The following is a 20,094-nucleotide window of genomic DNA, read 5'->3' as shown; positions in this document are numbered from 1 at the left end:
AGCCTGGGCTGCAGTACCAGGCACATCGACAACCATATGCTTAGCGCCTGGGTAAACCATTAAGTGGACCCCACATCACTTTCATTCAGCTTATACAGCAGGGGTGCCAGGAGTTGGACTACCAACGATCAAATATTGACAGCCCATCCAAAGGAACCCTGTCATGTCAATATTTTAGTGGAATAAAAACATTACTTGTAATATGAATTAGTTTTAAAATGTTGCCAGTTGTGGTTACCAAATCTTATTTTATTCATTTTATTTTTCCTATATTACGTTATTTAAAAACTTGCAGACATTACAAATGGGAAGTAAAGATGGAACATTGGAATAGTTACACAACTCTAAATATATAGGAGCAAAAACATGTCAGAGACACGCAACTTTATCTTATGCTCCTAATCGTAACATAGTATTACATAAGAAGAAATCTGTTCAGCAATGTGTTTGGGATCACCTACTAAGTTCTAATGATGTGTGATCTTTTTTCTCAGCTTTCGTCTGGTGCCATTTTTAACTGAGCTGAGAGCTGTCATGGATTGGGTATGGACTGACACTACACTCAGTCTTTCCAGCTGGATCTGTGTGGAGGATATTTATGCTCACATATTTATACTAAAATGCTGGCGGGAGTCAGAAAAGGTAAGGAATGTACAGTCATTATGTTGGAATTTTAAAGAAAACAAAGCTACCAGTTCAAATTTAATTCAAAGAATATAACTTTTCTCATCTACAATAATATATATAAAAAAGAAGGTATTAGCTTCAGGCAATGTGTTTAAATGCTCTATTGGGATAATTGAGGGGGTCCCCATATTATAAAAACTTTTTAGCCACAACTTAGAATGCACAACTAGCACGACTCTCCAGCCTAAATTCGAATTCTTTGTTTTCTATGCAGCAGTGCTGTATGGATGTCCTAGAACATTTGATGTTTGTGGGTGCATCTCTTGTGGGGTCTATAAATATGTCATTAAAGGAGTTTAAACCTGAACCCTCCCAGGCAACAAAAGCACAAAGAGAAGCCAAATGTGTCACTAAAAAATTAATAAAAGTGGAACCTAAATATATAACTATATATTAGTAATGACCTATAATGAAACCTAAATATAAAATACGTAAGTATTAATAAAAATAACAGTAATATTAATAATATATATTTTATATACACACAAAACATATTCAAATGTTATATCCAAATAAAAATCTGTAAATACATAACCCAAATATTGATTAATTATTAATAACACTATTTAATTTACAGATCCTGAAAATGTAATCACACTTATTACTGATTATAATGACCATAATAAAAAAAAATTATATCAAATTAACAACCTATAATTAACTTTTACCGCCTGTTAGATGAAAGAGCTTGCCTAATTGTTCATTTTGTAAAACATTTTTAAACATACCTAATTAGAAGATTTTGATTTTTAACAAAGATAGCACTGAGCTTCCACTAGTAGTGACTGCTGACAGTCGCAATTTTATCATTGAACTCACTGAGGTGCAACCCTTATAAAGATATATTATAAAAATGTGTTCATATGTGGACATCCACTGTAAATAAAGTAGTAGTACTGTGAAGTTCACTAAATGTATCTACAGCTGAATTCCAACAATCTTCGAGGTCATCGATTTGCCAGATTATGGGATATTTACAGTCATAATTATATGTGTATATACACACACATCAAGTCATTGACAAATTCACATCTGCAGTATCCATACTGGATTGTTGAAAAAAGTGTATAACAGCAAATACTTGGCTGTGAAACAAATTTGATTGGTTTTCCAGTTATTTCCTGTCATCCTATGGTCACAGCTATCTGTTGCAATGCATCATTTATTCAGTCCAAGCCTCTTTATTATTACATTGCACTGGCCAGTGAACACATTCACATTTTGTTCTATTATCTATGTGTATACTTTCTGTCTGTTAATTACTCTGTTTACTTTTCCTCTCTGCAGAGGTATCCTCAGCCACGCGGTCAGAAGAAAAAAAAAGTAGTCAAGTATGGAATGGGTGGCATGATAGTTGTACTTCTGATATGCATTGTCTGGTTTCCCTTGCTTTTCATGTCTTTAATAAAATCGGTCGCTGGTGTGACAAACAAGCCACTGGACGTGTCCATTAAAATATCTCTGGGAGGTTTCCAGGTAAGCCTGATCAATAATATTTAATTAGTGATAAGTTCACTTACTGGGAATAGCTTGTTTTGTGTGTCTCTGTGAGTATTGTCCAGAGTTTTAGGCTAGATCTTTCATTGTTAATGGCCACAGTTTACCACATGGTCATTAACAATGAAAATGTTTTTCCTTGTAGTCAATTTTAAACTCGTGCCGATGTACATGTCAGAGTAGTTTCGGCAACATCGTGGCCGCCCCATGCCTGTAGTGCTTCCCCACCGAGAGAACCCAGATTTAATCATAGCATTGTGAAACATTTTATAAGGGTATATTTACATGTGGAAGATTTGTTGCAGAAATCCATGCACATTTATGTAAATTGCAGAAATTTCTGCAACGAATCTGCCGTGTCTGAATATACTCTAAATATAGCTACTAATTTGATTGCCCAAAAGATTACAGGTGCCCAGACACGTCTAATCCATGCCAGTTAAAATATTTGTCTGTTTTATTTAGATACTTACTTTTAATGAATTTTTATCAGCAGTGGAAGCAGCAACAAGTCCTACTTTTAAAATCAATGGCTTACCATGTAATACATTTACGGGTCCGCCGGAGCAAGAATTTGTGATTGGATCTTCGATCTGTCCCACTTAGGGTTGCAAGTGGGAGTAAGGAAAGGGGTTGACTTCATAAGACAACCCCTTTTATAGATTTTCGAGGGTATACCATATGTCAAAACTAGTGATTTGCAGTATCATGTTTTGGAGACTGGCTGAAAAGTTAGACATTATACTTTGTCAAAAATAATTTTCTGGTGTCTGCGTGTTTCACTCTGCTCCCTAGTAAGGAGCCGCACAGCCTCTGTACACTGCCATATAGACTCTATCAGACTCATTTGTGTTCAAAGATATTCTCACTTAGAAGCAATACTTCTAGGGGATAATACCTCCGTGCATATGCAGTCTCATGGAGCATGCCACATTTGTTTTTTTACAGAATTTGACAGACATTACCTCTATGAAATTGGGGATATCCGAAGGTACAGTAAGAGCACTGTACTACGGCTTCGTACAACTTGGAGGTTGTACGGACCCATAACAAGGTTGTGGGCATGAGCCCTAATAAAGCTGATAGAAAATGTACATGCAGACATTTGTTAAGTATTGCTGAAGTATAATATTGTCTGAATATTTACCCTTGAGAAATCTAAGACCAGTAGGCACACACACATAAGTCAGGAGCATAAAAATGCATTAGAGTTTAATTGCATGTTAGGATGTATAGTTTATCTTAACATAACAGCAGTAAAGAATATGCATATGATTAGCTTGTGTTGGAATTGCCGAAAAACTAATTATAATCATAAATAGTAACAAGAGAACCAGATCAATACTAGGACAAAAATAACTCTGTTTTGTAACCATGACTGTAGATCATTACTGGGATCAATGTTTCGTATAATCTTTCCAATGGAATAAAAGTGACATGAATTTAAGAACTCTGTTTGCCTTGCAGCCTATTTTTACTATGAGTGCTCAACAAAACCAGCTAAAAGATATGGATACAGTATTATACAATTCATTCGGGAAGTTTTTTAGTAAGGACACAGTAAGTAAAATATTATCTCCAATTTTTTACATAGTTACATAGTTACATAGTTTGTACGGTTGAAAAAAGACACATGTCCACCAATTTGTCAGCTGTCTACAGAAATTACCTAGAAATTGAAAACAAAGCTATGATTACCTAAAGCGATGGTGATCAGTCTTCCGCAATAGTGTTAAATGTGGCCTTTGACTGCATCTCAGGGATGCACCTTATGTTTGTTTAGTTTTGTTTTTCCATTTGAATATACTTAAAATTGTGTTCTGATTATTTTCACAAAATGTCTGTATCAAAGCTCCATATGTGATTTGTTGTCATAGAGTTAAATCGATTATCCAAGATTTTACATTAATGGCCAATCCTCAATTGATTTGGGCTGAGTTGCAATACAAGACACAACCACATGTATATGGATGTCACTATGTCAAGTACATCAGCGAAGGGTCCAGGACATTCCAACAAGAATCGCTGCTCCTTTATTTTGGGGACCATTGGGATTTCCAGAAATGGGAAAAAATGGATTTATGAGAATAGGCAAAAAACCATTAAATGATTTAGTACACAAAACATTTATTCAGATCCCTACAGGAGCCAGGATTTTCCTAAACATATAGTGCTGCGAAAAAATCTTTCCCCTCACCCGATTTTCTTCTGTTTTTACTTATTTGTCACATTTAAAAGCTTAAAGAGGCTCTGTCACCAGATTTTGCAACCCCTATCTGCTATTGCAGCAGATAGGCGCTGCAATGTAGATTACAGTAACGTTTTTATTTTTAAAAAACGAGCATTTTTGGCCAAGTTATGACCATTTTTGTATTTATGCAAATGAGGCTTGCAAAAGTACAAGTGGGCGTGTTTAAAAGTAAAAGTACAACTGGGCGTGTATTATGTGTGTACATCAGGGCGTTTTTACTACTTTTACTAGCTTGGCGTTCTGACGAGAAGTATCATCCACTTCTCTTCAGAACGCCCAGCTTCTGGCAGTGCAGAAACAGCCGTGTTCTCGAGAGATCACGCTGTGTCGTCACTCACAGGTCCTGCATCGTGTCAGACGAGCGAGGACACATCGGCACCAGAGGCTACAGTTGATTCTGCAGCAGCATCAGCGTTTGCAGGTAAGTAGCTACATCGACATACCTGCAAATGGCGATGCTGCTGCAGAATCAAATGTAGCCTCTGGTGCCGATGTGTCCTCGCTCGTCTGACACGATGCAGGACCTGTGAGTGACGTCACAGCGTGATCTCTCGAGAACACGGCTGTGTCTGCACTGCCAGAAGCTGGGCGTTCTGAAGAGAAGTGGATGATTCTTCTCGTCAGAACGCCCAGCTAGTAAAAGTAGTAAAAACGCCCCGATGTACGCACATAATACACGCCCAGTTGTACTTTTACTTTTAAACACGCCCAGTTGTACTTTTGCAGGCCTCATTTGCATAAATACAAAAATGGTCATAACTTGGCCAAAAATGCTCGATTTTTAAAAATAAAAACGTTACTGTAATCTACATTGCAGCGCCTATCTGCTGCAATAGCAGATAGGGGTTGCAAAATCTGGTGACAGAGCCTCTTTAAAGACATTTAAAAACAACACAAGTAAACACAAAAATGCATTTTTTTTTTTAAATAATCATTCCATTGTTTTAGAAGATTTATTTAAAATCTATATCACCCATGTAAAAAAAGGTATTTGACCCGCTAAACCTAATAACTGGTTGTGCACCTAATAACACCATTGGCAGTAACACATACAACCAAAAGTTTGTGATAACTTTTACATTATTGTGGAGGAATTTTTGCCCACTTTTCTTTGCAGAATTGTTTTAAATCAGTTACATTGGAGGGTTTTCGAGCATAAACTGCCCGTTTTAGGTCTTTCCACAACATCTCAATGGGAGTCAAGTCAGGACTTGAGAACTTTAATTTTGTTTCTTTTGAGCCATTTAAAAGTTGACTTGCTTGTGTCCAACTGCTTAACCCAACTGCACTTGAGCTTTAGGTCACAAACTGACTGACTGACATTCTCCTTCAGGATTCCCTGATAGGGAGGAAAATTCATAGTTCCATCGATTATGACAAGTTGTCTAGGTCCTGCAGAAACAAAGCAGCCCAAGACAATCACACTACCACAACCATGTTTAACTGTTGGTAGGATGTTCTTATGGTGGAATGTGGTGTTAGCTTTATGCCAGATGTAATGAGACACATGTCTTGCAAACGGTTCTAGCTTTGACTCATCAGTCCACAGAATATTATCCCAAAAGTCTTGGTCATCATCTAGATTTTTTAGCAAATGCGAGTTGAGCCTTTGTATTATTTTTGGTCCCCAGTGGTTTGCAACTCTCCCATGAATGCCATCTTTCTAATTGTGGAACTGTTTACATTATCCTTTAACCCCTTCACGACTGCCATACGGCTATATGCGTTCTAACAGCCAATGCCCCGTGCAGTTAGCACGTGCACAGACGTCGGCAGCCTGGAACGGGTTTAATGACTGCAGAGCTTCTTCAATGTGAGAAGCACTGCACTATCGTGTGTGCCGGGGCTTTGAGAGCCCCGGAATACACCCACCACTGTAGATAGTGCCACCCACAACCCCCCGCAAAACGCTCTGTAGATAGCGTCGCTTAAGCTCCCTCCAGCATCGGAATCCCTGGCCAGCGTTCTGGCCGAGAATTCCCCTCCTAGAGGAAGCCCCTGTTGTCTTTCTATCCCCGCTGTATATAGTGCCACCCCCCAGTAGATAGCAACCCCCCTCGCTGTAGATAGCATCACACCTCCCACTATAAATAGCGCCCCCTGAACTGAATCTAGGAGCAGAATCCCCGGTGTCAGATCGCACTGGCTGGGGATTCCGCTTATAGACAGAGCCCCATTTGGACAGTGACGTTAGTGGCTCTCTCTGGGAGCGGAATCCCCAGTGTCAGATCGCTTTGTGTCGGGGATTTCGCTACTGGAGAGGCCCCTGGTATCACTATCCATATATGGACAGTGAGGTCAGGGGCTACTCCTGGAGCAGAATCCCCGCTCTGGCAGGGGATTCCGCTTTTAGAGTTAACCCCTGACATCACTGTCCATGTATGGACAGAGACATCAGGGGCTTTCTGTAGGAGCAGAATCTTCGGCCAGAGGGATTCCGCTCCTACAGGGAGCTACAGAGGTGCTATATACAGGAAGGGGGTGCCATTTACTGGGGGGGGTGTCGCTATCTGCAGCGGGGATATTGCTAAATACAGGGGGGGTGGCGCTATTTACAGGGGGTGTGGTGCTATCTACAGGGGATGCTATATACAGGGGTTGTGGCACTATCTACATGGGTACTGTAGCATTGTATTGGCACTATCTGCAGGGGACACTGTGGTGCTATCTACATGGGCACTGTGTGTGGCAGCAAGTGGGCATTATCTACAGGGAGAACTGTGGCACTATGTGGGCACTGTGGCACTATTTACAGTGGGCACTATCTATGTGGGCACTGGCACTATTTATGTGGGCAATGTGGCACTATCTACAGTGTGTGAGGGTTTAGCATCAGGAGAGGTTGGTACAACGGTTTCTTAGTAGTCAGAGACAGGGACACAGTGCATTAAAGTTCATAACAGGGCTTTGCCTGTGTTTTATTCTTGTCAAAGAAAACAGCCTCTTGTACAACAAGGCAAAATACAAATTAAATCCTGCTCGTCTGAGCACTAACTAAACAAGATATTATCTAACTAGACCAAGTGCCTTCCTACCAGGCACTGGACACAAAGTAACATAGGTCTTTACTCACATAGAACACAGACTACTCCAGACTTAGTAGTCACCGGTCTGAGTCGGGGGGAGGGATCTTTACACACTGTGTCTGCACCTTTTTATATACCGGCTGCAGGTGCAGCTAATTGAGCATCAGCCTTGTCCTACAAACAGAGATGGACTAGGGGTTGGGGAACCCGTCCTGCTCTTCCCCAATTCTACTCCAGGCCTTTTTTTCCGGCTTTTCCTTAAGCCGAGTTTGAATGCTAGAGCTTTCTATTGCAAAAAATACTCATTCCTTAGGATACATATGACAGGATTCTAGGGGACATGTACCTTCCCTCAATGACTTTACCTGTCACTGTCTCACAAGTGGTATTGCGTCACTATCTACATGGGCACTGTGGAGTTTTCAGGGGGTCGGGCCAAAAAGCCCTAACGAATAAAATTAATCAATTTTTTTAACATCCATGAAAAACGGATGGCAAATGCTGGTTAAAAACGGTCAGATGGCCGGGAAATGGATTCAAATTTTCAGACACATTGATGCAAAACAGCCATTTGTTGACAGCCATTTTTTTCACGGTCGTGTGTATGTAGCCTTCGTCACTCTCCCCTCACAGCGATACAGGGTGGCGGAGAGAGAAGAGGACTAATTGTTACAGAGCTCTACAGTGTATGTATATGTGTGTGTATATATATAAACATATCTATATATATATATATATATAGATAGATAGATAGATAGATAGATAGATATACATATAGATAAATATATACAAAATATTACAAAAAAGTGTTTTTTCTTTCATTTTTAGTTATTTGTCTGCTCATAGTAAAAATTAAAACCACTGAATTAATTAAATTAATCTAGAACATGAAAGCCTCATAAGTCTTGTGAAAAAAAACAAAGTAAAAATAGTTGTGATATTCAAAGTGGTTCCAAAGATATTATAGTTTAAAGAAGTGCATATCAAAAATGGAAAATTTGACCTGGACACAGGGGCATCAATGACCCTTGGCTATGAAAGGGTTAAAGAGTCAAGTGAGGCCTTCAGTGGATAGGTGAAAAATGCTGGAGGCTGGAATACCCCTTTAAGTGGTTTGTCCCAATACTTTTGTCCATATATTGTACAGTATATCAAAACTGTAAAAATGTAAACCTAACTTAAAATCCAGAATTATACAATACACTTTTCAGATTTTAAATTGAGAATTTACTGTAGCATATATTTAAATATAATATATTCTTATAGTCAGCACTCCAGTTTCTGGAAAATTATGGAAAGGAAGACATTACAACCGCAGAATTAGAGGGTAATTCAAATTCTCTATGGACCATCAGCCCTCCGAGTAGAAAGTCAATGATATTCAGCCTTCGCAACCTAAAACATGACTTCACACTTGTTGTCTCTTGGATCATTCAGCGGTAAGTAAATAAGCCAGTAGATACAGTATGTGTGCATGTGCATCAATTCATGTATATTTGTGTAGAATTGCCTGTTCAGTTCCTAAATTAAATTCCTAGCTTATACCATGAGACATCTTAGCTTGATTTTCAGTATTTTGCTATAGGAAAATGCACATCTGTCTTGGTAATAGTGTATTATAATATATAAGGCTAAGTTCACATTACCATTAGTATAACTTTACCTCTCTTCCATCAGAGGAAGAGATGATCGAAAGATTAAACGGAAAGCAAAGGTTCCGTTAGAATTACTATTGATTTCAATGGTAATTCTTTTGTTTCAGTTGCTTTCCGTTTGTCTCCGTTCGCTGGGTTTCCGTTCTTTTTGACGGAAGCAAAAGTGTAGTCTGCAGAACTTTTGTTTAGAAGCCTAATATATATGGTGTGTATCTCTCTGGAGTTCCCCACAACCTTGTGCATGTTGCTTTTATATACTTCTTATGTGCATAAGTAACCGTTCACTTAATAAATTCTCGTCTTATACTCTAAGGGGCAGTTCACACAAAGTTCGTAATCAGTGGCAAAAAAAACGACCCAATTCGCCCCCATTGATTTTAATGGGAGACAGAGGCATTATTTTTACCAGGAGGCTTCTGGCCGCATGCGGAAAAAAAAGTGGCATCTTCTTTCTTCCCGCGGCTCCTGCCTCTGACATCCCATTGAAATCAATTGGAGGCAGAAAAAACACGCAGAGCTAGATTCTGAGCAGCGTTTTTTGAGTCCTAGCATTAGATTCAATGGCCGTGGGGAAAAAATCAGTGAAAAACATGACAAAAAAATGCTGGCCGTTCAAAAATTGCCTGCAAAAACTGTGTGAACTACTTTTAGGCCCTGTTCACACAGCGTGTTTTGCAGGTGGAAAAATATGCCTCAAAATTCCTAAAGGAATTTTGAGGCAGATTTTGAACTGCCGGCAGAACATTTGCCACGTTTTTCGCTGCGTTTGTCATCCGCGCCCATTGAAAGCCTCCTATTGATGTCAATGGGAGGTGAGAGACGGAATTCCAAAAGAAAGGACATGTCGCTTCTTTTTCTCTCGTGGGAAAAAAACTTCTCTGCCTCTCATAGAAATCAATGAGAGGCGATTTAGGGCATTTTTTGGCGCTGTTTCCGATGCGGTTTTAGCATCAAAAAACAGCGCCAAAATACTCCGTGTGAACTAGCCCCAAGGCTGCTAAAATGCTCTCAGATTTTGCCTGCTTTACAGGATATAGTAGTGCGGAGTGTGTCAGAGTTTATAGTTTGGTACAACCAAATGTCTGCAGGTAAACCTATTGTATTATCGTTACAGAAAGAGTTGCAGCGCAGCAAGTTAAATAATAAATGTAGCTCTTCCTCTATATATGTTACTAATATGGCAGCATTGTACTATATTTTGAGGTCGTTTCTCATTACGTGAATATTGAATGTTACTGAGTCTAAGAAATCCAAACAGTTGTGAACATTATCTGATTGTGCGAGTACCTATCTTCACTGACACAGTCAGTAGTAACACAGTTCATGTATCTTCTGCTCACCAATTTAGAAATATGAGTCTTGGCGCTAAAGCAGAAATCACCGGAGAGAAGCATACTGTTTCTTTGTCCAATGAAACACGAACATTAATTGCGGAAATGATGGACTCAGATGAAAATAAGACAGTGTGAGTATGCTACTAGTTCTTCTCAATGAATTAGAATATCATCAAAAAGTTAACTCGCCTGACCTAAACCCCATAGAGAATCTATGGGGTATTGTCAAGGGGAAGATGAGATACACCAGACCCAACAATGCAGATGAGCTGAATGCCGCTATCAAAGCAACCTGGGCTTCTATAACACCTCAGCAGTGCCACAGGCTGATCACCTCCATGCCACGCCGCATTGATGCAGTAATTCATGCAAAAGGAGCCCGACCAAGTATTGAGTGCATATACTGTACATACTGTTCAGTAGGCCAACATTTCGGTATTAAAAATCATTTTTGATATTGGGCTTATATAATATTCTAATTTTCTGAGAGATTAAATTTTGGGTTTTCATTAACTGTTAGCCATAATCTTCAACATTAAAAGAAAAAAATGCTGGATATAGATCACACTGTGTGTAATGAATCTATAGATTATATGAGTTTTTGGATTGAATTACTGAAATAAATTAACTTTTTGATGATATTTTAATTTATGATAAGGACTAGTATATAAATAACCTATTCTGAATATTACTCAGTAGTTATTTGCACTGACATCTATTTTAAAGAGTCTTACCAGAAAATAATTAAAAAGGAACCAATAGTGTACATTAGAAATTTGAAAACAATTTTTTTTATATTACTTCTGTGCTCAAATATGATCACCTGCAGTTACAGGCCCAATGGCTGAAGATGGAATCTGATGACATGTCCTCTTCTGATTCATGTCAGGTTCAGTGTTGTACTACATACCATGTGTAGATTGAAATCAGGGTTGCCAACCGTCCATAAATTTACAGACAGTTCACAAATATTGGGTGTTTTTTTGTGGCGCATGTAGTGTCCGTGAATTATTTTTTCCCTGAACATTTGCACTGTGCATGCGCCAAATTGATATGCGCGGTGCAAACAAGAAAGTGACACTACACTGGACACTACACTAGAAGGTAGACCGCTGGACTCCACCCCCACCGCCACTAAGACCGCGCTCTGACTTCTGCATATTTTCAGATTTTGCTGTCAGGCATCTTATTGGTCCACAGCGTCTTCAATTTTATTTTCAACCTATATAGAATATTTATAGGAGTATACAAAACAATAAAAAAAAATATATGAAGTCTTTAGTGAGATGAATTAATTTTTTTTATTTATTTCAATATTCTAAAAAACAACAGATGTATAGACATATGGATACATACATAAAAAATATGGATGTAAAGAAGGTGTCAGGATAAATAACAGAGTGGCAACAGTAAATAAAGAGGCGTAACAATGTAACGTGTACTGTATTACCTATATGGAACAAATGTTGATTCACTGCTGCCTAGGGTGCCCGGAAGCAAGTAACAGTCAAAATGGGAAGCGATGTTGGTTACAAATACATGCTCACCTAGCCACTGCAGGGAACCTAACTTACACCCAGCCGCATCTTGAGGTTCCCTGGTGTGGCTAGGTGAGCATTTATTTGTAACCAACATAATTTCCCGTTTTCACTGTTACTTGCCTCTGGGCTCCCTAGGCAGCAGTGAATCATCATTTGTTCCATATAGGTAATACAGTACACGTTACATTGTTACGCCTCTTTATTCACTGTTGCCACTCTGTTATTTCTCCTGACATGTTTTTTTATGTATGTGTCCATCTGTCTATTCATCTGTTGTTTTGTAGAATATTGAAATAAATTTAAAACAAAATGAATTAATCTCACTAAAGACTTCATATATTTATTTCTTTTTTTGGTTTTGTATACTTCTATAAAAAAATCTATATAGGTTGAATATTGTGTTGGAGTTGAATTCCACGTTATGTTTTGTCTTAGGATCATACTTTTGGAATTTAAATTGTATTTTTGCCTCAATGCCCGCCCCATTTACCTCTTGTTTAGCCATAATTCCTGCGCGCCACAACATAGGACGGTGCCCATAGATGATGGGGGTAATATACAGAGAGGATGTGGTTAAATACACAGATTATGGGGGTAATATACAGGGATGATGAGGGTTATATACGGGGATGAAGGGGTCCCTGTATATAACCCCCATCATCCCTTTATATAACTCCCATCATCCCTTTATATAACTCCCATCACCCCTGTATATAACCCCTATCATTCCTGTATATATCAGCCAGCCATCATCCCTATATATATCCCCCATCATTCCTGTATATAACCACCATCATCCCTGTATATAACTCCCATCATCCATGTATACAGGGTTGATGGGGGTTATATAAAGAGATGATGGGAGTTATATACAGTGTTGATGGCAGTTATATACAGGGATGATGGGGCAATATACAGGGATGATGGGGTTATATACAGAGATGATGGCTGATATATACAGGGGTGATGGGGTTATATACACAGATGATGGTGTTTATATACAGGGATGATGGCAGTTATATACAGGGATGATGGGGGTGATATAGAGGAATGATGGGGTTATATACGGAGATAATGGGGGTTATATACAGGGATGATGGGGGTACATCAGGTTTATCATTAACTCTTGATTTAGTAATGTGTCTGTAAAAATGTTGGTTTGTCTGTGATTTTTAGCTCAGTTGTCCAGAAAATACTGAAGTGGAGGTTGGCAACCCTGATTCAAATCAATAAATACAACAATATATACTTCCTGTCTGTCTTAAAAATTGGCATCTACAGTATGTGTGTATATGGTTTTTATGTGCTTGGGCAGATATTGGCATGTAATTTCAAGCAATCATATCTCAGTATAGAAAAAAGATATAAAAAAATGTTTTCACATTCTAATGTGCATTGAAGGGGCTGTTTACATCTTCTTGTAGCTCTCCTGTAAGATTGGAGGCTGCCTCAGATCTGCATTGTGCTTTTTTATCTGCATGGCAACATTTCTGGCCTTTCTTGGTATCTGGACCATATAATAGGCTCTGTGCATTCCAAAACTGTTGTTGTACTTAAAGGCTATGTAGACCTTCGAAAGCTTTATAATTAGATTTTATTAAAAATAATTTTTCGTTTTTGAGATACAGCTGCTATGTATAATGCGCTAAGACCTGAATCCATCAAGTCCGAGAGACTGACGGGTTCAGTGTCAGCGGGTCCTGCGAGTGTCTGACACACAGGATCCACCTGTAATTGATCACATATACACTACCGTTCAAAAGTTTAGGGTCACTTAGAAATTTCCTTATTTTTGCAAGAAAAGCACAGTTTTTTTCAATGAAGATAACATTAAATTAATCAGAAATACACTCTGTACATTGTTAATGTGCTAAATGACTATTCTAGCCGAAAACGTCTGGTTTTTAATGCAATATCTACATAGGTGTATAGAGGCCTATTTCCAGCAACCATCACTCCAGTGTTCTAATGGTACATTGTGTTTGCTAACTGTGTTAGAAGGCTAATGGATGATTAGAAAACACTTGAAAACCCTTGTGCAATTATGTTAGCACCGCTGTAAACAGTTGTGCTGTTTAGAGGAGCTATAAAACTGACCTTCCTTTCAGCTAGTTGAGAATCTGGAGAATTACATTTGTGGGTTCGATTAAACTCTCAAAATGGCTAGAAAAAGAGAGCTTTCATGTGAAACTCGTCAGTCTATTCTTGTTCTTAGAAATGAAGGCTATTCCATGCGAGAAATTGCCAAGAAACTGAAGATTTCCTACAACGGTGTGTACTACTCCCTTCAGAGGACAGCACAAACAGGCTCTAACCAGAGTAGAAAGAGAAGTGGGAGGCCCCGCTGCACAACTGAGCCACAAGACAAGTACATTAGAGTCTCTAGTTTGAGAAATAGACGCCTCACAGGTCTTCAACTGGCAGCTTCATTAAATAGTACCCGCAAAACGCCAGTGTCAACGTCTACAGTGAAGAGGCGACTCCGGGATGCTGGCCTTCAGGGCAGAGTGGCAAAGAAAAAGCCATATCTGAGACTGGCTAATAAAAGGAAAAGATTAATATGGGCAAAAGCACACAGACATTGGACAGAGGAAGATTGGAAAAAAGTGTTATGGACAGACGAATCGAAGTTTGAGGTGTTTGGATCACACAGAAGAACATTTGTGAGACGCAGAACAACTGAAAAGATGCTGGAAGAGTGCCTGACGCCATCTGTCAAGCATGGTGGAGATAATGTGATGGTCTGGGGTTTCTTTGGTGCTGGTAAAGTGGGAGATTTGTACAAGGTAAAAGGGATTTTGAATCAGGAAGGCTATCACTCCATTTTGCAACCCTATGCCATACCCTGTGGACAGTGCTTGACTGGAGACAATTTCATCCTACAACAGGACTATGACCCAAAGCACACCTCCACATTATGCAAGAACTATTTAGGGAAGAAGCAGGCAGCTGGTATTCTATCTGTAATGGAGTGGCCACCGCAGTCACCAGATCTCAACCCCATAGAGCTGTTGTGGGAGCAGCTTGACCGTATGGTACACAAGAAGTGCCCATCAAGCCAATCCAACTTGTGGGAGGGCCTTCTGGAAGCATGGGGTGAAATTTCTCCCGATTACCTCAGCAAATTAACAGCTAGAATGCCAAAGGTCTGCAATGCTGTAATTGCTGAAAATGGAGCATTCTTTGACGAAAGCAAAGTTTAAAGGAGAAAATTATTATTTCAAACAAAAACCATTATTTCTAACTTTGTCAATGTGTTGATTATATTTTCTAGTCATTTTGCAACTCATTTGATAAATATAAGTGTGAGTTTTCATGGAAAACACAAAATTGTCTGGGTGACCCCAAACTTTTGAACGGTAGTGTAAGTTATGAACTTAGATGTGATAGATAACAGGTGGATCCTGCGTGTCAGAGACACGCAGGACCTGCTGACTCTGAACCCGTCAGTCCCACGAACCTGACGGGTACAGGATTCAGAGTGAGATACAGCTACTCTGTATAGAGAATACAGAGCAGCTGTATCGTAAAAAGTTAAAATAATTTTTTATAAAAACTATTTAGAAAGTTCCACAAAACACACTGATTGACCTGTTAATTAAAAAAAATAGCTTTCAAATGTATATATAGCATTTAATTATTTGTTTATTTTGTTTTGCTAGACTGCTTAAACACATCTATCCGTGGTATATCAAAGCACCAAGTGATTCTACAGCAAAGCCCATACTGCAACTTCTCCACAGTAAGTTTTGTCTTCCATGAAAAGTTATTTTTAGGCTAGAATCATATATTGACATTAACACCAAGATGTTTTCATCCTGCTGTTTTTTTTCTGTTCAATAGATCAAGAATTTGCAAATATTACTGTCACCCTTCAAAGAAATGGTTCCGGTGATTTTGCTCGAGAGTGGTGGGTTGTTAATCAGACAAAGAAGCATTCATCAAGCAACATTGGTTTGGAACTACTTGTTTTCAGCGATAAAGTGAGCCCTCCTAGCCTTGGATTTTTAGCCGGTTATGGGTAAGCATCTTCAGATACAAACAGGATTTAAGAGTACTCTATATTGTGAAATTACACACTCATGCTTTTCCAGTTTAGTAAAGTGACCCTTCACTATCTGGTCACATAATGACACTGTATGCTTTTTACCAAAAAGAAAATGTCATTATATTTTATCAGACATATAACTGTTGTCTCTGAGACTGAGGCTAAAGTAAGTGCAGAAAGTTTAATGTGAAAATAAAGTGTAGTTCTGTCCTAAATTTGGATTGCGAAAACTCCAGCTTCTACAGAAATGGTTCCCCTTCGAATCCCTTTATGGCATTTGAATAATAGAGTCATTGTTATTTTATTGAGTTTTAAAGTGAATTTCCACCTTTGGACACTATTTAATTTTAAGTCCAAAACTCTTTGCTGATAAAATTTAGGGGTTGAAGCCACTATTTGATACAGAGATCCAAATTTTCTGTATAGCCATATAGTTAAATGAGAAAATTCTGACTGCCCGCAGCCACCACTCGGGGAGCTTAAATCTATGTGTATCTATATGTGAAGGTAAAAGAAATCTACGTGTGAAGGTAAAATAAATATTTGGAGCTCTCTAATAAAAAAAAATTAGCTCCTGACCCATAAAGATATCTTGTTTTTATGGATTTTACTTCTGATTACTTTTCTAGCGCCAGCATATTCTGCAGCACTCTGCAGAGATTGTCACCATTCACATAAGTTACTGTGCCCAATGGGACTCACAATCTAATTTCCCTCAGAAACAAACTAGGACTAATTTCATAGGATACCAATGAACTTATCTTTATGTATTTGGAGTGTGGGAGGAAATAGGAGTACCTGGAGGAAACCCACACAAACACGGGAAAAACATAAACTCCATTCAGCCTTTTGGACAGTATTAAACCCAGGACTCTAGTGATGCAAGACAACAGTGCTATCTACTTAGCCACCGTGTTGTCCTAAAGATATATTAGACCGATGCATTGTCACCTCTGAAACTTAGTGGGGGGAACTTATCAACTTTTCTATGCTAGTTCTCTGACATAGAAAAGTAATAAAAGGGCCCAAAAGTTTTTGTAAAAATAGTTGGTGGCTTCACAAAAGGGGACAGTGCCACTTCGGCCAGATAGATTTATTATGATTTACGCCAGAAAAGTCGCGTAAATGATAGTGGAAATCTACGCTAGCTCCTAGCTGGCATAGCTTTCACTCTAGGGGGCATAGCAAGGTAAAGGCCCATGCCAGGCCCTGTACCCCCCCTAGATCAGACTACCCACCCATTAGACTTCTCCCTCCCCATCGGACAATTAAATAAAAAAAATGTCTGCTCACCGCTCAGCTTCTCCCTTTCAGATCCCTTCTTGTGAACTCAGCATGCTGCTTTTGATATAAGGTAGGGGCGCCGGGCAGCACCAGGACGTTGTAGGTGATGCAGCACTGATGCTTGGCGCCAGGACCTTGTATGAGCTGCAGCATGCTTAGGGAGCCTGAGGGGACCCGGAGGGGAGAAGAAGAGTGGTGAGGTGGGTATAATTCTTATTTATTTCATGTCCAATGGACAGGAAGGAATGGAAGGTGCACGGCCACAGTCATTGGACCACAATTGTGGCGGTTGGCTGTAGTCATTGTGCACAGTTGTGGCGTACGGTCAGACAAAAGATGCAAAACATTTATTAAAAGGCGTTCTCCTCTTAATAAATGTTTGGCGACTTACTCCAACTTTCTATATATTAAGACTGGCGTATTAAACACCAGTCTTCATAAATTCCCCCCATTGTTTTTTATCTTTCTCATTCATTTTAGTTAAATATTTATTAACAATGGATCCCATGGTTGCTCATATTCTGATACTTGCTTTCTTTCATATAGTCCCTTCATAGTGTATTTAGAAGCCAACATTCGTGTTTATATTAGTATTCAGTCATATACCCTAACTCATGTTTATTGACTACTGAAGATGTTTCTAATGAGTAAAGTTATTATAACATGTGTAACGTGACTTTGTTATTTTCAGAATTATGGGATTGTATGCTTCTGTGGTACTAGTAATAGGAAAATTTGTACGAGAGTTTTTCAGCGGAATATCCCACTCAATCATGTTTGAGGAGCTACCAAACGTGGACCGTATCCTAAAATTGTGCACAGACATTTTCCTAGTAAGAGAGACTGGAGAATTGGAACTGGAAGAAGATTTGTATGCCAAATTAATATTCTTATACCGCTCACCAGAAACTATGATCAAATGGACAAGAGAAAAAAATAAATAATTTTAATGAACTCAGTAATTCAATTGACTTAATTTGGATTATTAAAAGCACAATATTGCCATAGCTCTTTTTAAGAGCTTAGACACTTGCAATGAAGAAGAAGCAGTTACCTTTACAGTGCAACAAAACTACAGAGGGTCAGGTAGTTTTGCCAACAATATCACAGTAACTTTTCTTTAGACATCTAAGTCGAACTTATGGCGAATACAAAGCGAGAGTGGGAATACAGTTAGAAGACTACAAGTGTTTCTTCAGCAGACATCCCCTGGAATGTGCAATATGCTGCTTTAGGGTGTTATAAATGGCAATTTGTTGATTTTTGTTATCATTCTGACAAGACCTACTGCAGCAAAGGGTAAATAAGTGACTGTACAATTGCCTTTTATAGGGAAGCAGATTATTTATGCATTAAAGCCTCACTCTACATACTGAAATACACAAACTGACAATCTTGTTAACTGCCTTATTTTTTTTAAACTTCCCAACAGAATATTTTCATCAATAATTTGACTTTTTCTCAGGAAAAAAAAAATATACACAAAAAATATATATAAAAAAATAATATAGATATAGTGCAAAGCCATTTCAACAACTGTTCCTTTAAAATTGATATGTCATAATTAATTGTTACACTGTGGTTACTGACTAACATGCATGCCTCTAGCTGCAGTACTTTACTAGGGCTTGTACATTTTGTTTCTAAATGTAGAAAGAAAATGTTTACATGACATATTGACCTTTCTTTTTACTATAGTCTTATTTTTATGTCCATAGTCTACCATAAATCAAAATAGCCTTTACTTATTTATTTCTAATCTCAAACTTCCACAGTTTTGATCAGGGAAACATCACAACATAAAAATAAGATTAAAATTGATCAGCAGCTGTTTAAAGAATATGTGAAGAACGTTAGCAGTAGCGAGTAATAACGCGTACATATTCTTGTTTGCTGTGTCTTGCTTACAATAAGCATATAGATTTACTTGAAAATAATGTCATTGCATTCTTTATTTGCAGCCAAGAAAATAATATTTTTACCTGAACATTCCTTATAATTTAATTAAGGGCTACTGGTTAATAAACACTGTTTGTAAATTGCAATCTGTAAGATACAAAAGGCATGCACTTATGTAGTTCTCAATGTGGCCCATGTTATAGTGAATTCTGCAAATAGATTTTCCCAGTGTGGAATGGTTACTGCTCATTTTGGCATTTTCTTTCTTTCTTTCTTTCTTTCTTTCTTTCTTTCTTTCTTTCTTTCTTTCTTTCTTTCTTTCTTTCTTTCTTTCTTTCTTTCTTTCTTTCCATGTAAGCACCATAGGGCAGCCATTTTGTTGACAGCATCAGTGGTTGTGAAACACTTCCTTTACTTATATATTATTGGTGCAAACAGTAGAGCAAGTAACTAAAAGTGGCCGCAGTAGTAGCACCAATATGGTACTGGGTGTTCGTTTTAACATAATGGCTACCTTTACTTCTTGTAGGTAAAAAGTACACTCTAAGCAGCACCAGAATGGGGTAAAACAGTGTGGTATTCACATTGTGTTGGATTTCACTGGCATCCGTAGGCATTACCATCAGAAGTCCAACAGTAAATACAGTTAATTTGTGCAGTTTGATATCTAACCTATTATTAAAATGTATTGTATTATTCTTATTACCAAAATAAAAGGATGTTTTAGGATAACCTCTACTGTAGCTTGCTGCTATAAGTGGACCCTTTCATATATGTCATTAAACAAGTCATTTAGAGAGAATGTTTTAACCACTAAATTCTAGCCATGCAGTCATTATCATACTGTAAATTCAAATGATGAGCTGTTCCCT

At 38.4% G+C, this 20,094-nt stretch overlaps 1 protein-coding gene across 1 annotated transcript in view; it reads left to right on the top strand.

The window, feature by feature from the left end:
- Positions 1-19,469, top strand: part of PIEZO2 (piezo type mechanosensitive ion channel component 2) — a 415,657-nt gene extending 396,188 nt beyond the window's left edge. The window contains exons 48-55 of the mRNA XM_075828141.1: positions 495-642; positions 1,975-2,163; positions 3,652-3,744; positions 8,728-8,900; positions 10,465-10,581; positions 15,654-15,733; positions 15,835-16,012; positions 18,015-19,469. Of these exons, the coding sequence (XP_075684256.1) occupies positions 495-642; positions 1,975-2,163; positions 3,652-3,744; positions 8,728-8,900; positions 10,465-10,581; positions 15,654-15,733; positions 15,835-16,012; positions 18,015-18,267 (1,231 nt within the window). The 3' untranslated portion in view covers positions 18,268-19,469. The remainder of the gene's footprint in view (positions 1-494; positions 643-1,974; positions 2,164-3,651; positions 3,745-8,727; positions 8,901-10,464; positions 10,582-15,653; positions 15,734-15,834; positions 16,013-18,014) is intronic.
- The last annotated feature ends 625 nt before the right edge of the window (positions 19,470-20,094 follow it).

This window comes from Rhinoderma darwinii, chromosome 5 (genome assembly GCF_050947455.1).
Source record: "Rhinoderma darwinii isolate aRhiDar2 chromosome 5, aRhiDar2.hap1, whole genome shotgun sequence".
Lineage (NCBI taxonomy): Eukaryota > Metazoa > Chordata > Amphibia > Anura > Rhinodermatidae > Rhinoderma > Rhinoderma darwinii.
Note: the sequence above shows the minus strand (reverse complement) of the source record. Positions and strands in the feature narration are given on the sequence as shown.